This window comes from Myxocyprinus asiaticus, chromosome 12 (genome assembly GCF_019703515.2).
Source record: "Myxocyprinus asiaticus isolate MX2 ecotype Aquarium Trade chromosome 12, UBuf_Myxa_2, whole genome shotgun sequence".
Taxonomy (NCBI): Eukaryota; Metazoa; Chordata; class Actinopteri; order Cypriniformes; family Catostomidae; genus Myxocyprinus; species Myxocyprinus asiaticus.
This window is the reverse complement of record NC_059355.1, coordinates 7725146-7745563: the sequence shown is the minus strand read 5'-3', so window position 1 is coordinate 7745563 and position 20418 is coordinate 7725146. Positions and strand designations below refer to the sequence as shown.

Below are 20418 nucleotides of genomic sequence, written 5' to 3'. Positions count from 1 at the left end.
AAGACTATCAAAACTATATGTCTTATGCAGAGTTCAATTTTAGAAATACTAGCTTTTGAAATTTTTTAAGATTTTAAATCTACCTCTCTCTGTTCGCATTTGCTGAGCTTCTTCATCTGCAAATGTATAACGCATAAATTAGCTTATGGCACTAAAATAAATTTAGATGGCAATCGATTAAATTCAAACAATGCTATATTAACATACTGATTATTTCAGTTGGTGTTTTAGGTCGTTAAAAGTTCAGTTCTGTTAAATGCAGGACATAATAGCCTGCAGTTAAGATTGCGATGCTTTAGATTAAAATGATGATATGATTATTCCAAATATTTAATAGAGGAGAGATATACAACGATCAACAACAACATTAAAACCACCTGCCTAATATTGGGTAGGTCCCCCTTGTGCCACCAAAACAGCGCCAATCCGCCTCTCAGAATAGCATTCTGAGATGCTATTCTTCTCACCACAATTGTACAGAGTGGTTATCTGATTTACCGTAAACCTTGTCAGTTCGTACCAGTCTAGTCATTCTCTGTTGACCTCTCTCGTCAACAAGGCATTTCCGTCCACAGAACTGCTGCTTACTGGATGTTTTTTTGTTTTTGGCACCATTCTGAGTAAACTCTAGAGACTGTTGTGTGTGAAAACCCCAGGAGATCGGGAGTTACAGAAATACTCAAACCAGCCCATCTGGCACCAACAATCATCAATGCGATTATCTAATCACCCAATCATGTGGCAACAGTGCAGTGCATAAAATAATGCAGTGCCTTGTTGATGAGAGAATGTGGTAACTCAGAAAACCGCTCTGTACAATTGTGGTGAGAAGAACAGCATATATATATATATATATATATATATATTACTGACCTTTAGATTTTATAACCACATGTGAACAGATTATCATCGTATTTTCTGGACACGTCTTTTAGGATTTCACAACAAACCGTTGATCATGGCAATCACCTCCCCACTTGTGTTCTCCTTCGCCGTCCCATCATTCATTTTCAATATATGCCAGTTGATGTAGGAATTAAGAGACGAGACACGAGCATGTAGTTAATTCAAGCTTTACTGCAAGCTTAGCTCAATTATAGGGAGTGTGAACACAGAAAGCAAAAGTAACCTTCGTGCGGGAGGTCGAACATTACCAAGTGCCGCTAGATTTTAAATTTGTATATTTTTTTTTTTTTTACATATTCTTTCTGGTTATATTAGAAATTTCATCTTTTCTTCATGCCAATAGTGTTTAACACATGGTGACACACATTACTGCATTAAGGGCCATTAACAGGTGCTGTGCCCGTGATGACCCATTAGCCAGCAGCCATATCACCCAGCAGCTCTTACCTGGTTGCCCTTTAAAGCTGAGCAGGGTTGAGGCTGGTCAGTACCTGGATGGGAGACCTCCTGGGGAAAAGTATGTTGATGCTGGAAGTGGTATTAGGGAGGCCAGCAGGGGGTGTTCACTTTACTATGTAAAGTGCTTTGAGTGCCTAGAAAAAGCGGTATATAAATGTGAGGATTTATTATTATTAGTGGAGCGCTCTTGGAGTGAGAGAAAACAATGGTGCTCCGATTTTTTAAATACCCGCAATCATGCCGCTCCACTCCGCTCACATATTCTGGTCTAAATCCCTGGATGTGTGGTTGTTACTCAGAGATAACAGACCACTAGATGGCACCACTGACCAATCAGAATCAAGTATTTCAGAGCGCATTGTAATAATTTCATTTACTGAATTCCCTTTATTGTATAACTGGGCCCTTGCGAAGGAACTTTCAGAGAAAATGAATACCTCAATGGTCAAAATGCTGACGCATGCAGATATTTTATACATACACACACAGGAATGCATATTACTTTGAGGTGTAGCAGTGAGTAGACAGGATATTTTTCGTTCATGTAGACTCAGGGATCACAGCGGTATGTCTTGTCTGTGGCTCAGATCTTATGATAACAGATCAAAGCATCTTTCCTCATCAAAAGCCTTTTGTTTTTGCAAAATTAGATTATCTTCTTTTTTCCTCTTAAATTAGCATGTGTAGGCATATTTTCTTCAGCAGCTACTCATGTTCCCTCACCAGGTGCTTATTGTCAGAGTGTGTTTGACACATGTAGTAGGAAGAATGGCAGAAAATTTTGTTATCTGTAGCAACATATTTGTTTATTTGTATTTTAAGTGCCGATCCAGTACCGTATAAACTGTTTGTAATACAAAAGTAAACAAATACAGGTATGTCCTTAAAATCAAATATTTTAATTTTAATATGAACATCACCATGAAATGCACAGGCCCAACAATATGTGAATTGCATGATCACAATCTGTGAAATCTACTATGCTCAAGTCAGCATGCCTTTCATTGGTTGCGAGCAACTCCTGTTGGTGAAAGTTTGGCATTAAGTTTGATTTGACTATCTTATCCTCCATGCAGTGTTGTAGAAAATGCAAATGAGTAACTGTGTAATGAAAACTGATCTTGGGTTTGTTGGGCTTGCATCATCATAATCAAAACAGCTTCTGATATGTGACATTTGTATCAAAGGATGAATCAGACAATTGTAATTACATGAGAACCAATTATTAACAGGATGATGATATGGGATGGACGTAGGTCTCAGCACCAGCAGAAATGTAAACATTGCTGGGGGAGTGTTCGGAAAACCTGATAAAATAAAATCTTTTTTTTTTCCCTGTTCAATTTTGTGATGCAAGTGGCATAGTGGTTACACTCTTTTAACTTATTGGATGACTGCCAGTGAGTTTTGGTGAAGATATGGTCTTGAATTAGTGCTTCTAAACACTATATGGAAAATGCTGCATCTTCGCACCGCTTTGGTTTAGCATAACGAAAGTTGGTTATGATCGTCACCATGCCACTAGGGTACCAGAGAAAATTGGGGTCAATTTGCAATTCCTTAGAAAATAGTCCTGAATAAATTTCCATATTCTCCAGGTACATTCAAGTATAGCTGCAGGCCGGAGATCTCCAAATGGGAGAGGAATCTCCAAAAGAGGGTGGGGTTATTACAGAAGGAGGCGGGGTTACTCCAAATGCGGGTTGCGTCAACTCCAAAAGCAGGCATCACTTCCACATAGTGATGGGAAGTCTGATTTTTTCCGCGAACCGGTTCTTTCGGACGGTTCGTTTCAATGAAATGGTTCAAAAAAATGATTCACCAGTTAATTTACATCATCGCGTAATGACGTCACTATATATAATGCTAATACGCTGGCGTCGTAGAATACATGCACAAACACATTCAATAAAGCCATATGTAAGGGCATATTTTACATTTATTCATTTGGCAGACACTTTTATCCAAAGTGACTTACAAAAGAGGAACACATAAGCGAATCATCTTAAGGAGACAGTGGTATGAAAAAGTGCCATATTACAAAGTTTCACTAGCATCAGAATAGTATTCAAAACAGATTAAAGTGCAACTTTTTTTTTTTTTGTGACTGGTTAAGTGCTCATGGAAAAGATGTGTTTTTAGCCATTTTTTGAAGACAGAAAGTGAGTCAGCTTCACGGATGGATTTGGGAAGGTCATTCCACCAACGTGGTACGATGAAGCCGAAAGTCCGGGAAAATGTTTTGGTGCCTGTTTGTGTTGGTACAACAAGGCGACGTTCCTTAACCGACCGCAGGCTTCTAGTGGGTGTGTAGCTCTGCAGAAATTATTTTAGGTATGCTGGAGCAGACCCAGTGACTGTTCTGTATGCCAGCATCAGAGCCTTGAATTTGATACGTGCATCAACTGACAGCCACTGAAGAGAGACAAGGAGTGGTGTAACATGCGCTTTCTTTGGTACATTAAAGACCAGACATGCTGCTGCATTCTGGATCATTTGTAGGGGTCTAATTGCACATGCAGAGAGGCCTGCAATGAGAGCATTATAGTAGTCCAGTCTAGTTATGACAAGTGACTGAACAAGTAGTTGTGTGGCATGTTCAGAGAGGAAGGGTCTTATCTTCCTGATATTGTAGAGTGTAAATCTACATGATCTTGTGGTCTTTGAGATGTGGTCTGTGAAATTTAGATTGTTATTGATGGTTACCCCTAGATTTCTGACCATTTTGGAAGGCGTTACTGTAGTTGAACCCAGCTGCATGGTGATGTTGTTGTGTTCAACAGCAGGGTTGGCTGGAAAGACAAGGAGTTCGGTCTTGGCTGGGTGAAGTTGCAGGTGGTGTTCCTTCATCCAAGCCGAGATGTCTGCCAAATAGGCATAGATTCGAGCAGTCACTGTGGTGTCGTTGGGCTGGAAAGACAAGTAGAGCTGCATGTCATCGGCGTAGCAGTGGTAAGAGAACCCCATGTGCCTGAATGATGGGTCCCAGTGATGTTGTGTATATAGAGAAGAGAAGTGGCCCAAGCACTGAACCCTGACATACCCCAGTAAGTAGCTAATGTGGCTTGGACACCTCACCTCTCCAGGCTACCTTGAAGGACCTACCTGAGAGATAGGAATTAAACCAGTCAAGCACAGTTCCTATGATGCCCAGCGAAGAGAGGGTGGAGAGTAAGATCTGATTATTCAGATTATTCGCCGAGCTGGCGACGTCGTCCAAGCACGCGATCGGGGCAAGCGAGCGTGCTGGGGAATGGGAGGTCCGTGGGGGGGATACCTGGCGGAGGTGGTCCCATTGAGGTCCCCAAATTGCCCCCAGTGCTAACCGGCACGGCCTCATACCCATAGGTAGAAGGACTGAGGTGGGGAGCTGCTGGGGTGGCTTGCTTTCTTACGAATGCAAGCCGCGACCGCAACATTGCAATGGTCATGTTCTCGCAATGAGGACATGATCCATCCACGAATGATGTCTCCTCGTGGGCAGCGCCCAGACACGTAAGACAGCGATCGTGGCCGTCAGAAGCGGAGAGATAGCGACCGCAACCAGGAATAACACACAAACGGAAGGGCATCTTTAAAAAGACATTCCATGTGTGCCGCTCTTTTATGAATGGAAAATATACTCTTTTCAGAATATACTCTTTTTTGCTCTGCCGAAGCACCCAGGGGCATTCTCTGCACTGTACAGGCACAGAGGGGGAGAAGCCGCTGAAATGTGCTGTAAAATCCATCAGTCTTTAGCGAGGTGAGTTTTTCTAGAGGTATTGTATTCAGTGCACTGAATGCAACCGCTCAGCTCCGAAGAGAAAATCTGAATGAGTGGTTGCATACCAGCTCCTTTTATACCCGTATGTCCGGGGGAGTGGCATGCAAATTCCACTCACCAATTCTCTTTGGCCTTTTTTCAAAGATTAGAGGTGTTTCTGGCTCCCAAGAGTGACCCCTAGTGTCACTACATCGACACAACGTTGAGTGAGTGACAGATAGAGAACTGCCCTTTCAAGTGTTTTTGCCATGAATGGTATGAGAGAAACTGGTCTGTAGTGTTCTTTTTGTGTGGGGTTAAGTGCAGGTTTTTTCAGTAGCGGGGTTACTCAAGCCTGCTTAAATGTAGTGGGAAAAGTGCCTGTAAGTAGAGATGTGTTAATTATGTGTGTGAGTGCAGGTAGGATGGATGGAGAGATGGCCTGGAGAAGGTGAGAAGGAATGGAGACAGGTGAACAGGTGGTGGGGTGGTTGGAGTGTAGGAGTTTAGAGACCTCAGTGTCAGTCAGAGGAGAGAATATAGAGACAGAAGAGTTGCATACAGGAGACGGGTGTTTGACAGGGTGTGGTGCTGAGAATGTACTGTTGATGGTTGTAACCTTATTAGTAAAAAATGTGACGAAGACATCTGCTGTCAGTGATGTGTCAGGTGGTGGAGGGAGAGGACAGATTGCTGATTATATGAGATATTCTTCTAAAAATCTTTGTTTGTGTTCAGCAGATGAAAGAAAGTCATAGACATATGGGATGGTATGAGGGTGAGTAAATGATTAGAGAATTTCCATTTTTGGGTGAATTAACCCTTTAAGTGAATCTGGTATGACAAATTTCACAATTTCTATCCTTTTATTTTTTTCTCCATCCACATCCATTCTCATTTGTGTAAGAGCCTGGGGCAGTGGCGATATCTGTGGTGAGTGGCTGATGAGCACCACAAACGGCCTGTGGGGCGTTCATGCTCTGCTGTCTGTATGGAAATGGCAAGCTGTTCCTGCCACAACCACTGCAATTGATGATAAGACAAGAGGTGTCACATGCCTGATGCCTGCAAAAGCTGCCACCTGCTTCTTTTAAGTGAAAAATGCAATTCAAAATAATGTGCCCTCTCTGAGTATGCTGGAGTTGAGAATATATATATATATATATATATAAGAAAAGCAGTTAGAATGATTCGTGAGGCTGTCGTATAGGTAGCCTCCAGTCCTATTCACTGGATAGACTTAACCTTGCCACTGAGTTTGCCTCCATAGAACTAACATTCCTTGAATTTATTCACTCATTGTCTTTTGTTCATCGTATTTTGAGCGGGATTCTATGGATTACATCAACATACATGCCCAGCAGTGGCAAGGTGGCCTAAGCTGTTTTTCAACACTTGAACGCATATGTAACTTCACCTCCATTTAATGCATATGTGGGTCATAAAAGACCCAGGTGAAATCCAGATGATTATTCTTTATAAAACTACTTATTTTTTTCAAGTACAATTAATTAATTAACTAATTTTATTAGTCATTTCAATTTTTAAAGTTTATATACATTTTATTCAATTCTGAAGAATTTCAGACACACTGAAAACAGAGTAGGAGTTTTGAGTGACAGTGTAAAAAATAAGTGTATAACAGAAATATGGGCAATTTCTATGTTTGGTGGTAAATGTGAAACCACTCAACAACTCTACCCACACAAACACATCTAGTACACACACTTCATGGCCATAAAAAAAAAAAAAAAAAATCACCATTTGAATTTAAATAGGCAGATACTTAAAGGTGCTATATGTAATATTTTTACTGTACTAAATCATAAAATGACCATAATATGTCATTAGAGAATTAGGAAACATGCTAAGTTGATATACTGGCTTCTCTGATAACAATGCTACAGCCAGTATATTCTACTTTTAAGTTTCCATTCCGGGCTGGAATTTCTGTTTATGTTTTGGCCTGTGTGATCCCACCCACTACCTACTCACCAATAGTATTTCGACACCACCGGGTTGCCAGATTTGAACAAGTTTGCAGGCAAACAACACTGCGTGTTGCAGCCAATGAAGCCAGCAAACAAACTGGATCAGAGATAACAGATTCCACCCAACCTAAATAACCTCGCCATCCGTCTAAAAACCACCATGACCAGAGGCGTAGTAAAATGAGGATAAATATCGGAGATGCATTTGGAAGATGGAGAGAGCTTAAAGCCCAGAAATCCTTTAAAACGGATACCGAGTTGGCTAATTTTCTCCTTAACAGGTAAGCATTGAGCATCACCTAAAATTAGCTATATAATTTATCTCGGCTACTAGTAGGGATGAAAATTTTGTTTAAATTCAACATTTGATTACTTGCATTCATACTCTGTGTTTCATGTGCAGCCTGGTTTCAAGGTAGGGAGATACAGCCGTGTCATCATTCTGGCAACCCGCATGAGCTTCGAGTCTGGGGCGGGGCAGGCAACTCTCCAATATTTTGCATTTGGACTGCAGTACCCATTTCAAACGCTTGTTGTCAATCTTACATATAGCAACTTTAAGAGCCTATGATTGGATCATTATTGTAGTGATTAATATGTTTCAGCTGGCAACAATTCTTTTAACCCTAACTGATGCAGTGTGTAGCTTCTCATTTCTTAAACAACAGTGTCGGAAGACGTAACCCGTGGTCGTGGAAAAGATGTTACTGTTTTTCAGAAGGGGCGAGTTATTGGCCTGCATCAACCAAAGAAAACAACTAGATTGCTGAAATCACTGAAATTGGTTTAAGAACTGTCCAACACATTATTAAAACCTGGAAAATCATGAATGATCGTGATCGGAGATCACTAAACGCTTAGTGAAGTAAGACCATAAAAAATTGACAGTAGAACTATGTTTAATTGCGAAAGTAAGAGCAATGCGACGAGAACTTAAAGGATTGGGACTAAACAGCTGTGTGGCCACAAGAAAGCAACTTGTTAGTGAGGCTAATCTGAAAAAATGACTTCAATTTGCTAGGGAGCATAAAGATTGGACTGTGGAGCAATGGAAAAAGGTCATGTGGTCAAAGTGATGGGCACATCAGGGTAAGAAGAGAAGCACATGAAGCGATGCACCCATCATGCATAGTGCCCACTGTACAAGCCTCTGGAGGCAGTATTATGATCTGGGGTTGCTTCAGTTGGTCAGGTCTAGGCTTAGCAACGTTAGGTGGCAATAAAATGAAGTCAGCTGACTACCTGAATGTACTAAATGACCAGGTTATCCCATCAATGGATTTTTTCTTCCGTGACGGTACGGGCATATTCCAGGACAACAATGCTAAGATTCATCTGGCTCAAATTGTGAAAGAGTGGTTCAGGGAGCTGAGGAATCATTTTCACACATGAATTGGCCACCACAGAGTCCTGACCTTAACCCCATTGAAAGTCATTGGGATGTGCTGGAGAAGACTTTATGGAGTGGTTAGACTCTCCCATCATCAATACAAGATATCGGCAAAAAATGTGTGCAACTCTAGACGGAAGTAAATGTTGTGACATTGCAGAAAGATGTCGAAACAATGCCACGATGAATGCGTGCCGTAATCAAAGCTAAAGGCGGTCCAATGAAAATTAGAGTATGTGTCTTTTTTTTTTTTTGGCCAGGCAGTAAGTAGACTGGACTAGGATAAAATGTTTTTTAGAAAAAAATATGTGAAAAACTTGTAAAATGACAACCTTATGTACTCCTCCTGTACCAACCTAATGTAAATTGCTGAATGACACTATATTTCTATTTTACTCTATGTAGCTATATTTGTTGTTTGGAGTGGTGAGGCATATTGCAAAAAGAAAAGTTGCACATTCAAATACACTAAGAGGTGGTCCAGATGCTATAACCATTGTGCCCTTGCCGTGAACATGTCATCTAACCTCAAGTTGCTCTATGAGGACTGTCCCTGTTATGGGTGTAAAGTCAAGCGTTTTGGATACAAGCATTGCCTGAATGACAACTTTCTATACTTGCAAACTACACATAAATATAATCGTGAAGATGGTATTTAACATTTACTTAATTACATAATAAATGGAAACTGAAAACAATTAATGTATTACAAAAATTATACCATATGATATAATACAAAAAATATTCAACTAAATTTTAATGATAGAAAACACCTTAACTGAGGAATACCTGGAGTGGCAGATCAAAAGACCACTTAATGTAAAAATGATGTCCTAAAAACTAGATGCAAGGTAATTTTTGACCCATATATGCATTCTAGGGTGAAGGAATTAGATCACCCAAAAAATGTAATTCCCTCATGAGTTATTCAAAACAGAATAAAAAATGGCACGTTAAGATTGGTCACTGCACATGCGTGAACCAATGATGTTGGGATGCCATTTTTGATTAACATCTTAAATTCCTCATGCAAAGATATTATATGGCTATAGAAAACTTGGAATACAATATAGCACACAAGTCAAATGGACTACTTTTATGGTGTTTTGTTTTGGGTGTTTTTGTCCTTTTTGGAGTTCGACAGACATGGTCACTATGAAATGTCATTGTTAAAAGAGCTGCGAAAAGATTTTTAAAAAATGTCTACATTTGTGTTCCACTTAAAAAAACAACAGCATATGGGATTAGAACAACATGACAGTGTGTAAATAATGACAGAATTTTCATGTTTGGGTGAACTATTTCTATAAACTAAGTTTTGCAATGTCCTCCACTAAATTGAACCCTCATCTTTGGCATTTTAGAGTGCAATTTAAAGGGATAGTTCACCCAAAAATAAAAATTGTCTCATCATTTACTCACCCGCATGACATCCCAGATGTGTATGAATTTCTTACAATTAAGATTTTTAGAAGAATATCTCAGCTCTGTAGGTCCATAAAATGCAAGTGAACGATGACCAAAACTTTGAAGCTACCAAAAGCACATAAAGGCAGCATAAAAGTAATCCATACGACTCCAGTGCTTTAATCCATGTCTTCTGAAGCAATCTTCTGTAACTCCTTTTTCTTTGTACACCTTGCAATTGCATTCTCTTGGCACGATCATGATCTCAAGTTCGATTACACTTTCTAGTACAGAGCTGAGATATTCTTCTAAAAATCTTAATTTGTGTAATACAGAAGAAAGAGAGTCATACACTTCTGGGATGGCATAAGGGTGAGTAAGTGATAAGAGAATTTTTATTTTTGGGTGAACTATTTCTTTTAAGTGTGCTGTAAAACTACTTCCCATTCAAGCGAACACCCTGCTTAGTCAAACAGAAGATTTTAAATTCATCAGTTAATGTTCATCCAGTAGAGCATAAAGCACCACAGCAGATGTTGCTCCTGAAAGCTATCCTTAAATGAACTGTGGCAGCCTTCTTCAATGTGTCACAAAGTGACTGAATTTTACACATAATGTTAGAGAAGGAAAGGGAATGTTTAAAGTATGCTTGTGTAGGCATATAGATCATGTTCTTTAATTATGCCTGTGCCTGTAATGTAAATGAAAGAAAATTGTCTTGGCCCATATTGATTCCTCTGGTTTCATTTCCTCTATGGAGCTCCCCTTCTGATTCAAGGCGGAGACAAAGCATCAAGTTCAGCCGACACTCACCCTTATCTATAAAGCCAGTGTGTGTGCTGACTGAGGTGAAAGGCTGATAAGGTCAACCAACGATTTGTGATAAATTGTTCCTCAAAAGGAAATAGCTTAACTTGTGTTATGAACTAAGTGTTTGATAGGGCTGTTCTTAACACTTCTGCATCAAGAACAAAGTTTATAAACACTTTTCGTCCTGTCCCTCACACAATGCTATCTTATAACATCAATACAATTAACTAAATGCATTAACGTGTTAACTACAAAAATTATGATTAATTATGATTAATTAAAAGACAGTCCTAATTTAAAGTCAACCTGAAGTATTTACTTTATTAATGCACATTTCTGGTCTATTGCAAACAATTAATTTTTGCATCTTAGGAAGAAAATAAAATGGAAATTGTCAAAAAATGGCAGGCGGGTGCATTTTCTGATATTTCCATCCCAAATGTCTGATCCTTATCCCCAAACTAACCAGACTGATCTCACAATGAAACTGAAAACAATAGGTTAACTTTTCTTAAACTTAAATCGGTCTGTGCATACCAAAACTCAAAACACTGCCCCCAGTGGCCAAAGAGGCAACTGTCCACAGAGAGGCGCCAAAAGCAAGTTGTGACGCAAGTTGTTTTCAGTTGTACAGGATGTAATACAGTGAAGAGGAATGCATATTTTATAAACTGTACCCCCCAACCCAAACCCCAAACCTAGACCTAACCCTCAGTGGAGTAAAAATGTAATGTTAGGGGAAAAATTGCAATCTCCGAATCACGCTTGTCACTGATGATGCAAACGCAATTACCTCCTGTTTCAATGCGGGATTCAAACCCGGGTTTTCCACGCTGCTGATGCAACACGTTTCCGGTTGCACCAAAAGGGAAGGTAAACACTCTTGAGCGGATACAAAAATGTCTGATGGGAAATGGCGCTTTTCAGTGTGTTGGCATAATGTAGCCGATCTTATGGTACTGGAACTGTAGGAAACAACATGCCGACTTCCCGAGTGATCATGTTAAACTAACCAAGTCTTACTGACTTGAGTTTTTACACTTTAAAGAAAGAAAATCAAAGAGGTCGTGGTTATGATGGAGGCATTCCTCTCCTGAATGCTTCCAAAATTTTAGGCAACACGAAATTTGCTTCACTGAAACTCTGTCCTTAAAAGCAACAGGAAATCCAAATTTTCCATATTTACTATTTAATACACATTCTGGGTGTAATTGTGCATTATTTGTGCATATTCCAAATCAAAGAAAAGGTTTTTCTTTATAATCTTTAATCAAAATGTAATAACTAGTTCCTCCTCTTAAATGACTTTTTCGGGTGATGTCACAAATCTTTCTTACTTTTCAACCACCTGGCTCCATCTTTGTAATGTGCATTTTTTATAATCCAGTCAATTGTGATGGATAAAATTAAGCCCTATTTCTCTCATCTAATACCCTTTTTCACTCAGATATACGTCAGATTACAGAAGTACAATGGGCTGCGGACAGCATGCACTGTGATTGATCGTAAACGGAGACATTCAACTACAAACCTACAACTGTGTTGCTTTGTGCACACACTGCTATAACTTTTCTGTGTATAAGTAATTCACTGTTAGGTATCTTAATGTTAGGGGCAAAACACTTATATAATATGATCTTGGGATCATATCAATAAAAACACCAAGGAACTGTAAGTGACATTATGTGACCTGCATCATATCCCCTCAAAATATTAATATGTCACCCAGACCTTGATGTGGCTCTTCTGATATATTATCTGTCTTATGAATCATTCTGACATACACTCACAGATATCACTTTTTTGCATGCAAGAGATAACATAGACGTCTCATGTTCTGAGTTGGATAACAGCTCTGTAGATAAATTTATCTGCAGAATGATAGCTGTGGCAGGGCACGGTGAAGATTAGAACAATATCAAATATTTATTAAAGGTTTCAGTTTGCATATCTGTAGCCTTCAAGACATATTAAGTATTACATTGACTCTTGTTACGTTATAATACATTACCAGCCAAAAATGTGCAATCATTTTATATGTGAATTTCTTAAAAAAGAATGTGAGTCCCACCCCCCACACACTATCTATTCAAATGCATTAAAGAGCATCCCAAGATGTACCTCTTGAAGTTGGATCAGAGAATCTGTTAACCAATGGTAGACTGAGAAAGGTTTCTTTTTGCTAGTGGCAAAACCAAAACTTTTTATTCACTACATAATTCCCATACTTCCATTTTCATAGTTTTAATTTCATAGATTTGATGACTTTTCTAAAATGTGGAAAATAGTAATAGAGAATATGTGCATTCGAACTTTTGCCAAGGTAAGTTATTTGCTATTGTAAAAAAAAAAATAAAAAAAAAACTCATGTAGTTTGGCTTTAATGTTGAATCAAAAGGCACCTCAGTGTTTGCAAAAAGTTTAACTGGAATTCCAGCATACTGCCTCATTTCAGTCTAGTTGATATTAGATGGTGTTTTAGCTGTCAGTTCAGCTGCACAGAAGGAAGAAAACACATCATCCTTCACTCCTCTGGTCATTTAAGTAAGTGGTCTAATGTGCTAGCTGCTCTGTCAGCCATAAAGACCTTTTTCTCACTAACCAAATAAGCATCCCACACTAGACTCACTCACTCACTCAATTACTCACTCACTCACTCACTCACTCACTCACTTTTAAATCCCTCTGCATTATGCAGTGTCAATCAATAGCAACCTCTGGATCACTCCATATTTTTGGAACCTTGATTATATGGACTATTTGGAAAAGATATGAATTGTAACGTGGTGCATTTAGCTGTCATTCTTGAGTTTTTCATGGAGTTACTGTATGTATCACCTTGTCCAAACATACAATTTTAATGTTATTTGTGGAACACAAAAGGAGAACTTTTGAACAATCTTTATGCAGCTATTTTTCACACAACAATAGTTCATAGTGTATGACCAAATAAGCAAATAAGTACACATGACTACATTTGGACTCCTTTGAAGCCACGTGTCATTTTAGGTTTGACATTTTACGCTAATGAAGTTTGGTCAAGGCACACATGAGAACCAACTGATGTCAAACCTGACACAGACGTGTCAACACACCGTTTTTATAGTTCATACTCCTTTTGTAGTGCATTTCAGAACTTCTGCGAAGATTGGGGAAGATTTTCAGTGAATAACGACTTCTTTGGTCTTTTCTACACACAAAGCTATTGTATGGCTTCAGAAGACTTGGAATATAGCACGCAAGTTGTATGGATTAATTTTATAGTGCTTCCAAGGTGTTTTCTGTCCTTTTTGGAACTTGACAGCTATGGCCACTATGAGCAATCACTATACGAAAAAGAGCTACAAAAAGGTTCTTGAAAAAAATCTATATTGTTGTTTTCCATATAACAAATAACAGCATATGGAACAAGATGAGGGTGGATAAATGATGACAGAATTTTAGGGGAGCAAATTCGCTTACAGAAGGTTTTTGTTTTGTAAATATGTTTGGTTTTACTATAACTCTCTTTTGCAATTTCACACTCTCTCTTCACCTCCCTCAGAGATTCCTTTATATGTTTCATTATACATTTTTGGTTGAATGTTCGTATTTCTGTTAATTCATATACAGAGGACATGTACAGTATGCTGAGAACCATTTTAGGCTAGAAGCTTGGTGTGATCTTATATTTTAATAATTTTTATTTATTTTTTTATAATAATAAAAAATATTAAATATTTAAAATATTTAAATGAAAACAACAGCTGCAGGAAAAAATTACAGTATATGTAGGGAAGACTGGGGATATTTGAAAGTTGTAACAAGGGCTATATCTCAGTAACAGTAAGATTTGGAGTGAAAAGTCCAGTTAAATTAGGACAATTATTGTGAATTGTATCCTTTAAACTGTAATTTCAGTATCATCATATTTTTGTAAAAGCTGTTAGGTAAACAAGTGAAATAAGATGATTAAACCATACTGGGATATATTATATTTCGAAGGTAGTTTTGAATTGCAGAGATTGGGCCGTGTACTAGGACAGCTGTATTTTTCATAAATGTCAGGTTGGGGACTTATTTTATTGGGGCAAGTTGTCACATATTCTTCATAAGTTGTAACTGTATATATAAGTTATAATATCTGTTGGCCAAAACAATGGTTTGAAATTTTAGTTTGAATTTCAAAATTGTTTTACTCTTTAAATTTGACTGAAAAAGCCGTAGACCGTTTAATGGCAAGTTCCCATTGTGACAAAATGCCTTGTAATTGGATAATATTGATTTGTTCAATGAACTGTATCTTTTTTTTCCTGGAAAATAATGGTGGAAATGTTCAAAAGCTTTTTGTAGCAAAACTTTTGAGATACATCGAAATTACAGAGCTTTCAAGCCTTTCCACCCTAAAAAAATTCAATGGAGTAAAAAGTGTGACAGCTAGCCCCAGTCTCTCCTACATATAAGCAGTGTTGGGGAGTAACGAAATACATGTAAAGGGATTACATATTTAAAATAGAAAATATAAGTAACTGTATTCCACTACAGTTACAATTTAAATCATTGGTAATTAGAATACAGTTACATTCAAAAAGTATTTTGATTACTGAAGAGATTACTTTGCATTTTATTGTCATTTGTTTCATTTAATATTTAGTCCTTTCAGATGGAAAACATTTATACATATAAATGATGCGATCCAAAGTGCATTTGAACAGCGGTGAAACACTTTCTTATGATGTGTTACATTCATACGAGCAGACAGAGAAGTAAGCTTGAAGTAAGTTTGGAGCAGAAGAAATAGAAATAAACCTTGTGTAAATTGCAGTAGCGGTTCTAGCTCGTATGGCGCCTTGGGCGAAAGCCGCTTCAACACATCCCCAAAGTTGTTGACGGGCGAAACTGCCCATTTCGCCCATGCCTAAATCTGCCACTGGTAAATTGTCAGCTTTACGCTAAGCTAAAATGCTATTTCTAGCCATTTTACATGCACATGTTACCGGGCATGATTATATTTGTTTATCAAGAAAATTCACATTGGATCATAATTTCTTTTTTTCTAGTAAGACCTTTGATATTAGGGCAAAAATCATATTCTTGATAATAATTTTTTTATTGTTTTCCTGTAAAAATATCTAAAAATCCTTAAAACAGAAACAACACTGCTTAAGATATTTAGGTTTATCAGAGAATGTATTTTTAACGTGTATTTTGTCTTACTGTACTGGCAGAGTTTTTATAGTCAAAACAAGTTAAAAAATCTACCAGTGCTGAAGAAGTAATCCAAAGTATTTAGAATACGTTACTGACCTTGAGTAATCTAACGGAATACATTACAAATTACATTTTACAGTATGTATTCTGTAATCTGTGGTGGAATACATTTCAAAAGTAACCCTCCCAACCCTGCATATAAGTGTACTAATTTGAAAAGGCACAAGTATATCAGTGGATGTTCAATTAATTGATCGAGTTCATTATAGTGATGTGTGCCTATAACGTGCTAGTCTACTGGGTCCAGGCCTGGAAAAGTCATAGAAATTAAATGTGTTCCAAAATATCATTAATGATATATATATGGAAACGTCATGGAGCAGTCATGGAAATTCATTGTTCAAAAAGTGTGAGAACCCTGGTTTTTTATCACTTTCAGAGTATTATTTCTGTTATTATTCTGAATTATTATTAAAGCTTTTTGAATGCTTTATAGCTGCTTTATGCAGCAACAGACTGACCTCTGTGCAGCCTGTGATCATGATTTTGACCTTCATTATCATATCATATCCTGCTTGTCTTGACTGTATTGAGCGGGCTAGCATTTGACAGTGCTTCTCCAATAGGTCAGTGCTGAAGTGCAGATGGATTACCATAGTGGAGTGCTATTGATTTCACGGCATTATAATGCCATACCCAGTATGACATTCTGGGCCGTAATTTGACCGTGATGTGGCAGATCAATCAATAGGCCTTAGACGAGATTCCAGTCATGACATCACATCACAACAAATCCCATTTGCCTAAAATTTTAAACAACTTCCTGCAAGTTTTCAGTGAAACTCATACCCATGACCACTGCAATCAAGGGGTCAGGGGTTGGCTGGTAGATGCTGCAGCTACACCACTCTGAGGGCAGAAAGTATCTTTCCCCACTGGTGACTGTAGGTATTCTGACAATTATTATTTATTTTTTTTTTTTTTTTTGGAAACAACTAATTTCATTATATTATATACTTCCTTCGTGGTGTCCTGTCATGGACAACATGCCTGTTCCGAATAGGAGACTCATGAACAGAGATGTTAACCAGTTCCAATGATTCCTTCAAGTCTTTAGCTGTCACTTTACGGTTCATTATTACCTCACTGAGCATTCTGTGGTGTGCGCTTTGGGTCATCTTGGCTTGACGGCCACTTCTAAGGAGAGTAGCTACTGTACTAAATCGTCTCCATTTTATAGACAGTTTGTTTAACTGTGGACAGATGAATATCTAAGATCTTCGAGATAACTTTGTAACCCTTTCCATCTTTATGCAAAGCAACGATTCTTGATCATAGGTCTTCTGAGATCTCTCTCTCTCTCTTTTTTTTTTTTTTTTTTGCAAGGCATGGTCCACGTCAGCAGATGCTTCTTGTAAATAATAAGCTCAAAATGTTTGAGTGATTTTTATAAATCAAAGTAGCTCTAACCCACATCTCCAATCTCATTTCATTAATTGGATGCCAGGTTTGCCAACTTCTGACTCTAATTAGCTTTCACATAATTATTTTTTCACTTAATTTTTCCGACCAAATCTGTGAATATTTGAATGATGTGTTCAATATGTACACGAACAATACAATAATTTGTGAGTTATATATTAAAACAGATTGTGTTTGTTCATTAATGTTACTTGGATGAAGTTCAAACCAGATTTTAAGACAAATTTATACATAAATGCAGGTAATTCCAAAGGGTTCACATATTTTTTCTTGCCACTGTAACTACATGTTGTACTGCAAAATTCTCACAAGATTCATGTTTGCTGCTACTGATGTTGAGGTAGATTAAGGATTATGGGTAGGGTTAGGTTAGATTAGGGGTTAGGGTTTAGGGTAAGGGTTGGGGTAGGGTTAGGGATAAGGTTAACAATGTTACTACAGATGTAATTAAATGCAGGTACTTTTAATGTAAGTACAATGCAAAAACATGTATGTACAAAAGAATACATTGTATGAAATGCTTAAGTACATAAAGACACCTAATATAAAGTGGGTCCCTTGATGTTGTTAAATTACAGTCAAACAACTTTTTAGAAAGGTAGTTAGCTATACTACAAAATACTAACAAAAAGTAGCTAACTGCATTGAGGATATTTTTTATTACATTAAAATGCTGTGATTGTAACGGCTGTATCTATGCGTAGCCTACAGGCGTAGGTTCGACGCAAAAGTATAAATGGACTCTTGGTACATAAGTACAGTCCCTCAAAACTGTCTCTTGGTTCTCTTCACAGGAACTTCTACTACATCACGCTGTTGCGGGACCCCGTGTCACGCTACCTGAGTGAGTGGAAGCATGTGCAGCGTGGTGCCACATGGAAGACAGCGCTACACATGTGCGATGGGCGTCCGCCCACCTCAGACGAGCTTCCAGCCTGCTACAGCAGTGAAGACTGGACCGGCGTGTCTCTAGAGGAGTTTATGATCTGCCCATCAAACTTAGCCAACAACCGCCAGACTCGCATGCTGGCTGATCTCAGTCTGGTGGGCTGCTACAACCTGTCCTCCATGAGCGAAGAACGACGTGCCGAGCTGCTCCTGAGCAGTGCCAAGCGCAACCTGCGTCGCATGGCCTTTTTCGGTCTTACTGAGTTTCAACGCAAGACACAGTTCCTTTTTGAGAGGACGTTCGGCTTGCACTTCATCACCGCCTTCACTCAGATTAACGGTACACGGGCGGCCGGGGTCACAGTGGGGGCATCCACTCTCCGGCGCATAGAGAAATTGAATGCACTGGATGTGCAACTGTACGAGTATGCACAGGAGCTTTTCTTGCGACGTGTCCAATACTGCCACCAACAGGAGAGGCAGGAGGAGCGGGAGAGGAGGCGAGAAGAACGCAGGAGAATTAAGGAACAAAAAGGATCACAGTTTAAAGGACAAGAGGAGGACAAAGGATACACAGATTTGGAAATGGAGACAACGCAAGAGGGAACAGGTGTGACAGAGGACTATAGTAGTCAGGTGGTGAGGTGGTGATGCCAGTCTGATGCGTTTTATGTTTGTTTCCCCTTCAAATCATCTGCATGCTGTCCTACAGGCCTCCTCATCTTCTGTTTGATTGTCAATGATTGAGCACAGATCCATCTTGGAGCAACTTTGTACCAGCAATTGACCCTTCGCTAACCCCGCCTAATAATGTCTGACCAATCGTGCTAGGGCTGCATAAAATGGAGGAAAATTGCAATATGTGTTGGAGACAGCGATGGCAATATGCGATGCGATAAACCTAAGATTTTCGAGTCAAAATTGAATTAAATTTTTTCAGGTCTAAACAAAGGGTAGGCGACATTAACTATTTACAAAATGCAACCTGGTCTCATAGGATCATGTTACTGTAACTACATTTTTGCTAAATTACTTTTACGTGGCTTGTTCTACAATACGTATCGCAGAACTTTCCTGGACACTGGTATTTCCTGGTGTCTTATGACATCAAAACACTTTTTCCGTACTGCATAACTTGAAAGGCAATACATTTGAACATTTAGCATTATATAACCAATTACATTTACAAGCTTATTCAAGCGCAGTTAAGTTCCACGGCAGCTCAACTAATAGTGTGTTGCATGTGCAATATGGAGGACCTTGGTATGAGTCCATCGGAGCACGTGAGTTAACACGTGAGCTGCAAGTGTCATAGAAGCATTACAGAATGACATGGTTGCATTAGAAATGGCATTTTTCAACTCAAATTTGCTTTATTTTTTATACTATCAGTTAGGATTAGTTTAAAGTTTAGGGTAGGGATGTTGGTTTTGTTTATTTAAAAGCATTAGAGCATTAACCTGAAAAATATCATCTGTTTATCATCACACATTTGCTTTTTATGACACTATTGATTAGATTTAGATTTAATGTGTAGGTTAGGGAGGTAGGTTTTGTTGATTTAAAACAAGATAGAGCATTAACCTTAACCTTACAGTATCTGTTTTGGGAGAACATTTAATTTCCTTTACCACCACACAGTGGACATTTCACCTTGGATCTGCCGTAATAGATGTACCATGTAATTTTACTTTTTTATTTTTTATGTTGCCATAGTCAAATAATTTTCATGAGATCAGGCTGGCAGAATGACACCTCAAGATAAATGTATCTCTGAATCTCTATTAACTTTACGTATTAATGTGTCACAGCTCCGGTGAGTTTGCCGGTTTATTCTGTTGTTTTGTTTTTCTCTCTCCCTCATGTCTCGTAGGTGGAGCCGGCACGCATGATCAGTGTTTCCATGGGAACATTGATTGTTCCTGCTGATCATGCTGCTGATTAACTCCTTACTTAATCCTTGTGTGCCATCACTGTCTTCGCTAGATTATTGCTTGTGCTGTCAAGCGGCTAACCTTGCTCTCTTTGTCTAGTTGGTGCTTTTTCGTGTATTTGTTGGTTGCCTGTCTCTGCCCGCGTGTCGTGAAGTGTGGTTACCTTCCAGTTTGCTGTACTCCTGTCCTTGCCCTCCATGAATCGCCAGTGGAGGA

General features: G+C 38.6%; 1 protein-coding gene across 1 annotated transcript in view; it reads left to right on the top strand.

The window, feature by feature from the left end:
• The window catches only part of LOC127448831 (heparan-sulfate 6-O-sulfotransferase 3-B-like), a 48682-nt gene extending 29325 nt beyond the window's left edge, over positions 1-19357 (top strand). Inside the window, exon 2 of the mRNA XM_051711662.1 lies at positions 18175-19357. Within this exon, the coding sequence (XP_051567622.1) occupies positions 18175-18919 (745 nt within the window). The 3' untranslated portion in view covers positions 18920-19357. The remainder of the gene's footprint in view (positions 1-18174) is intronic.
• Positions 19358-20418: the final 1061 nt, after the last annotated feature.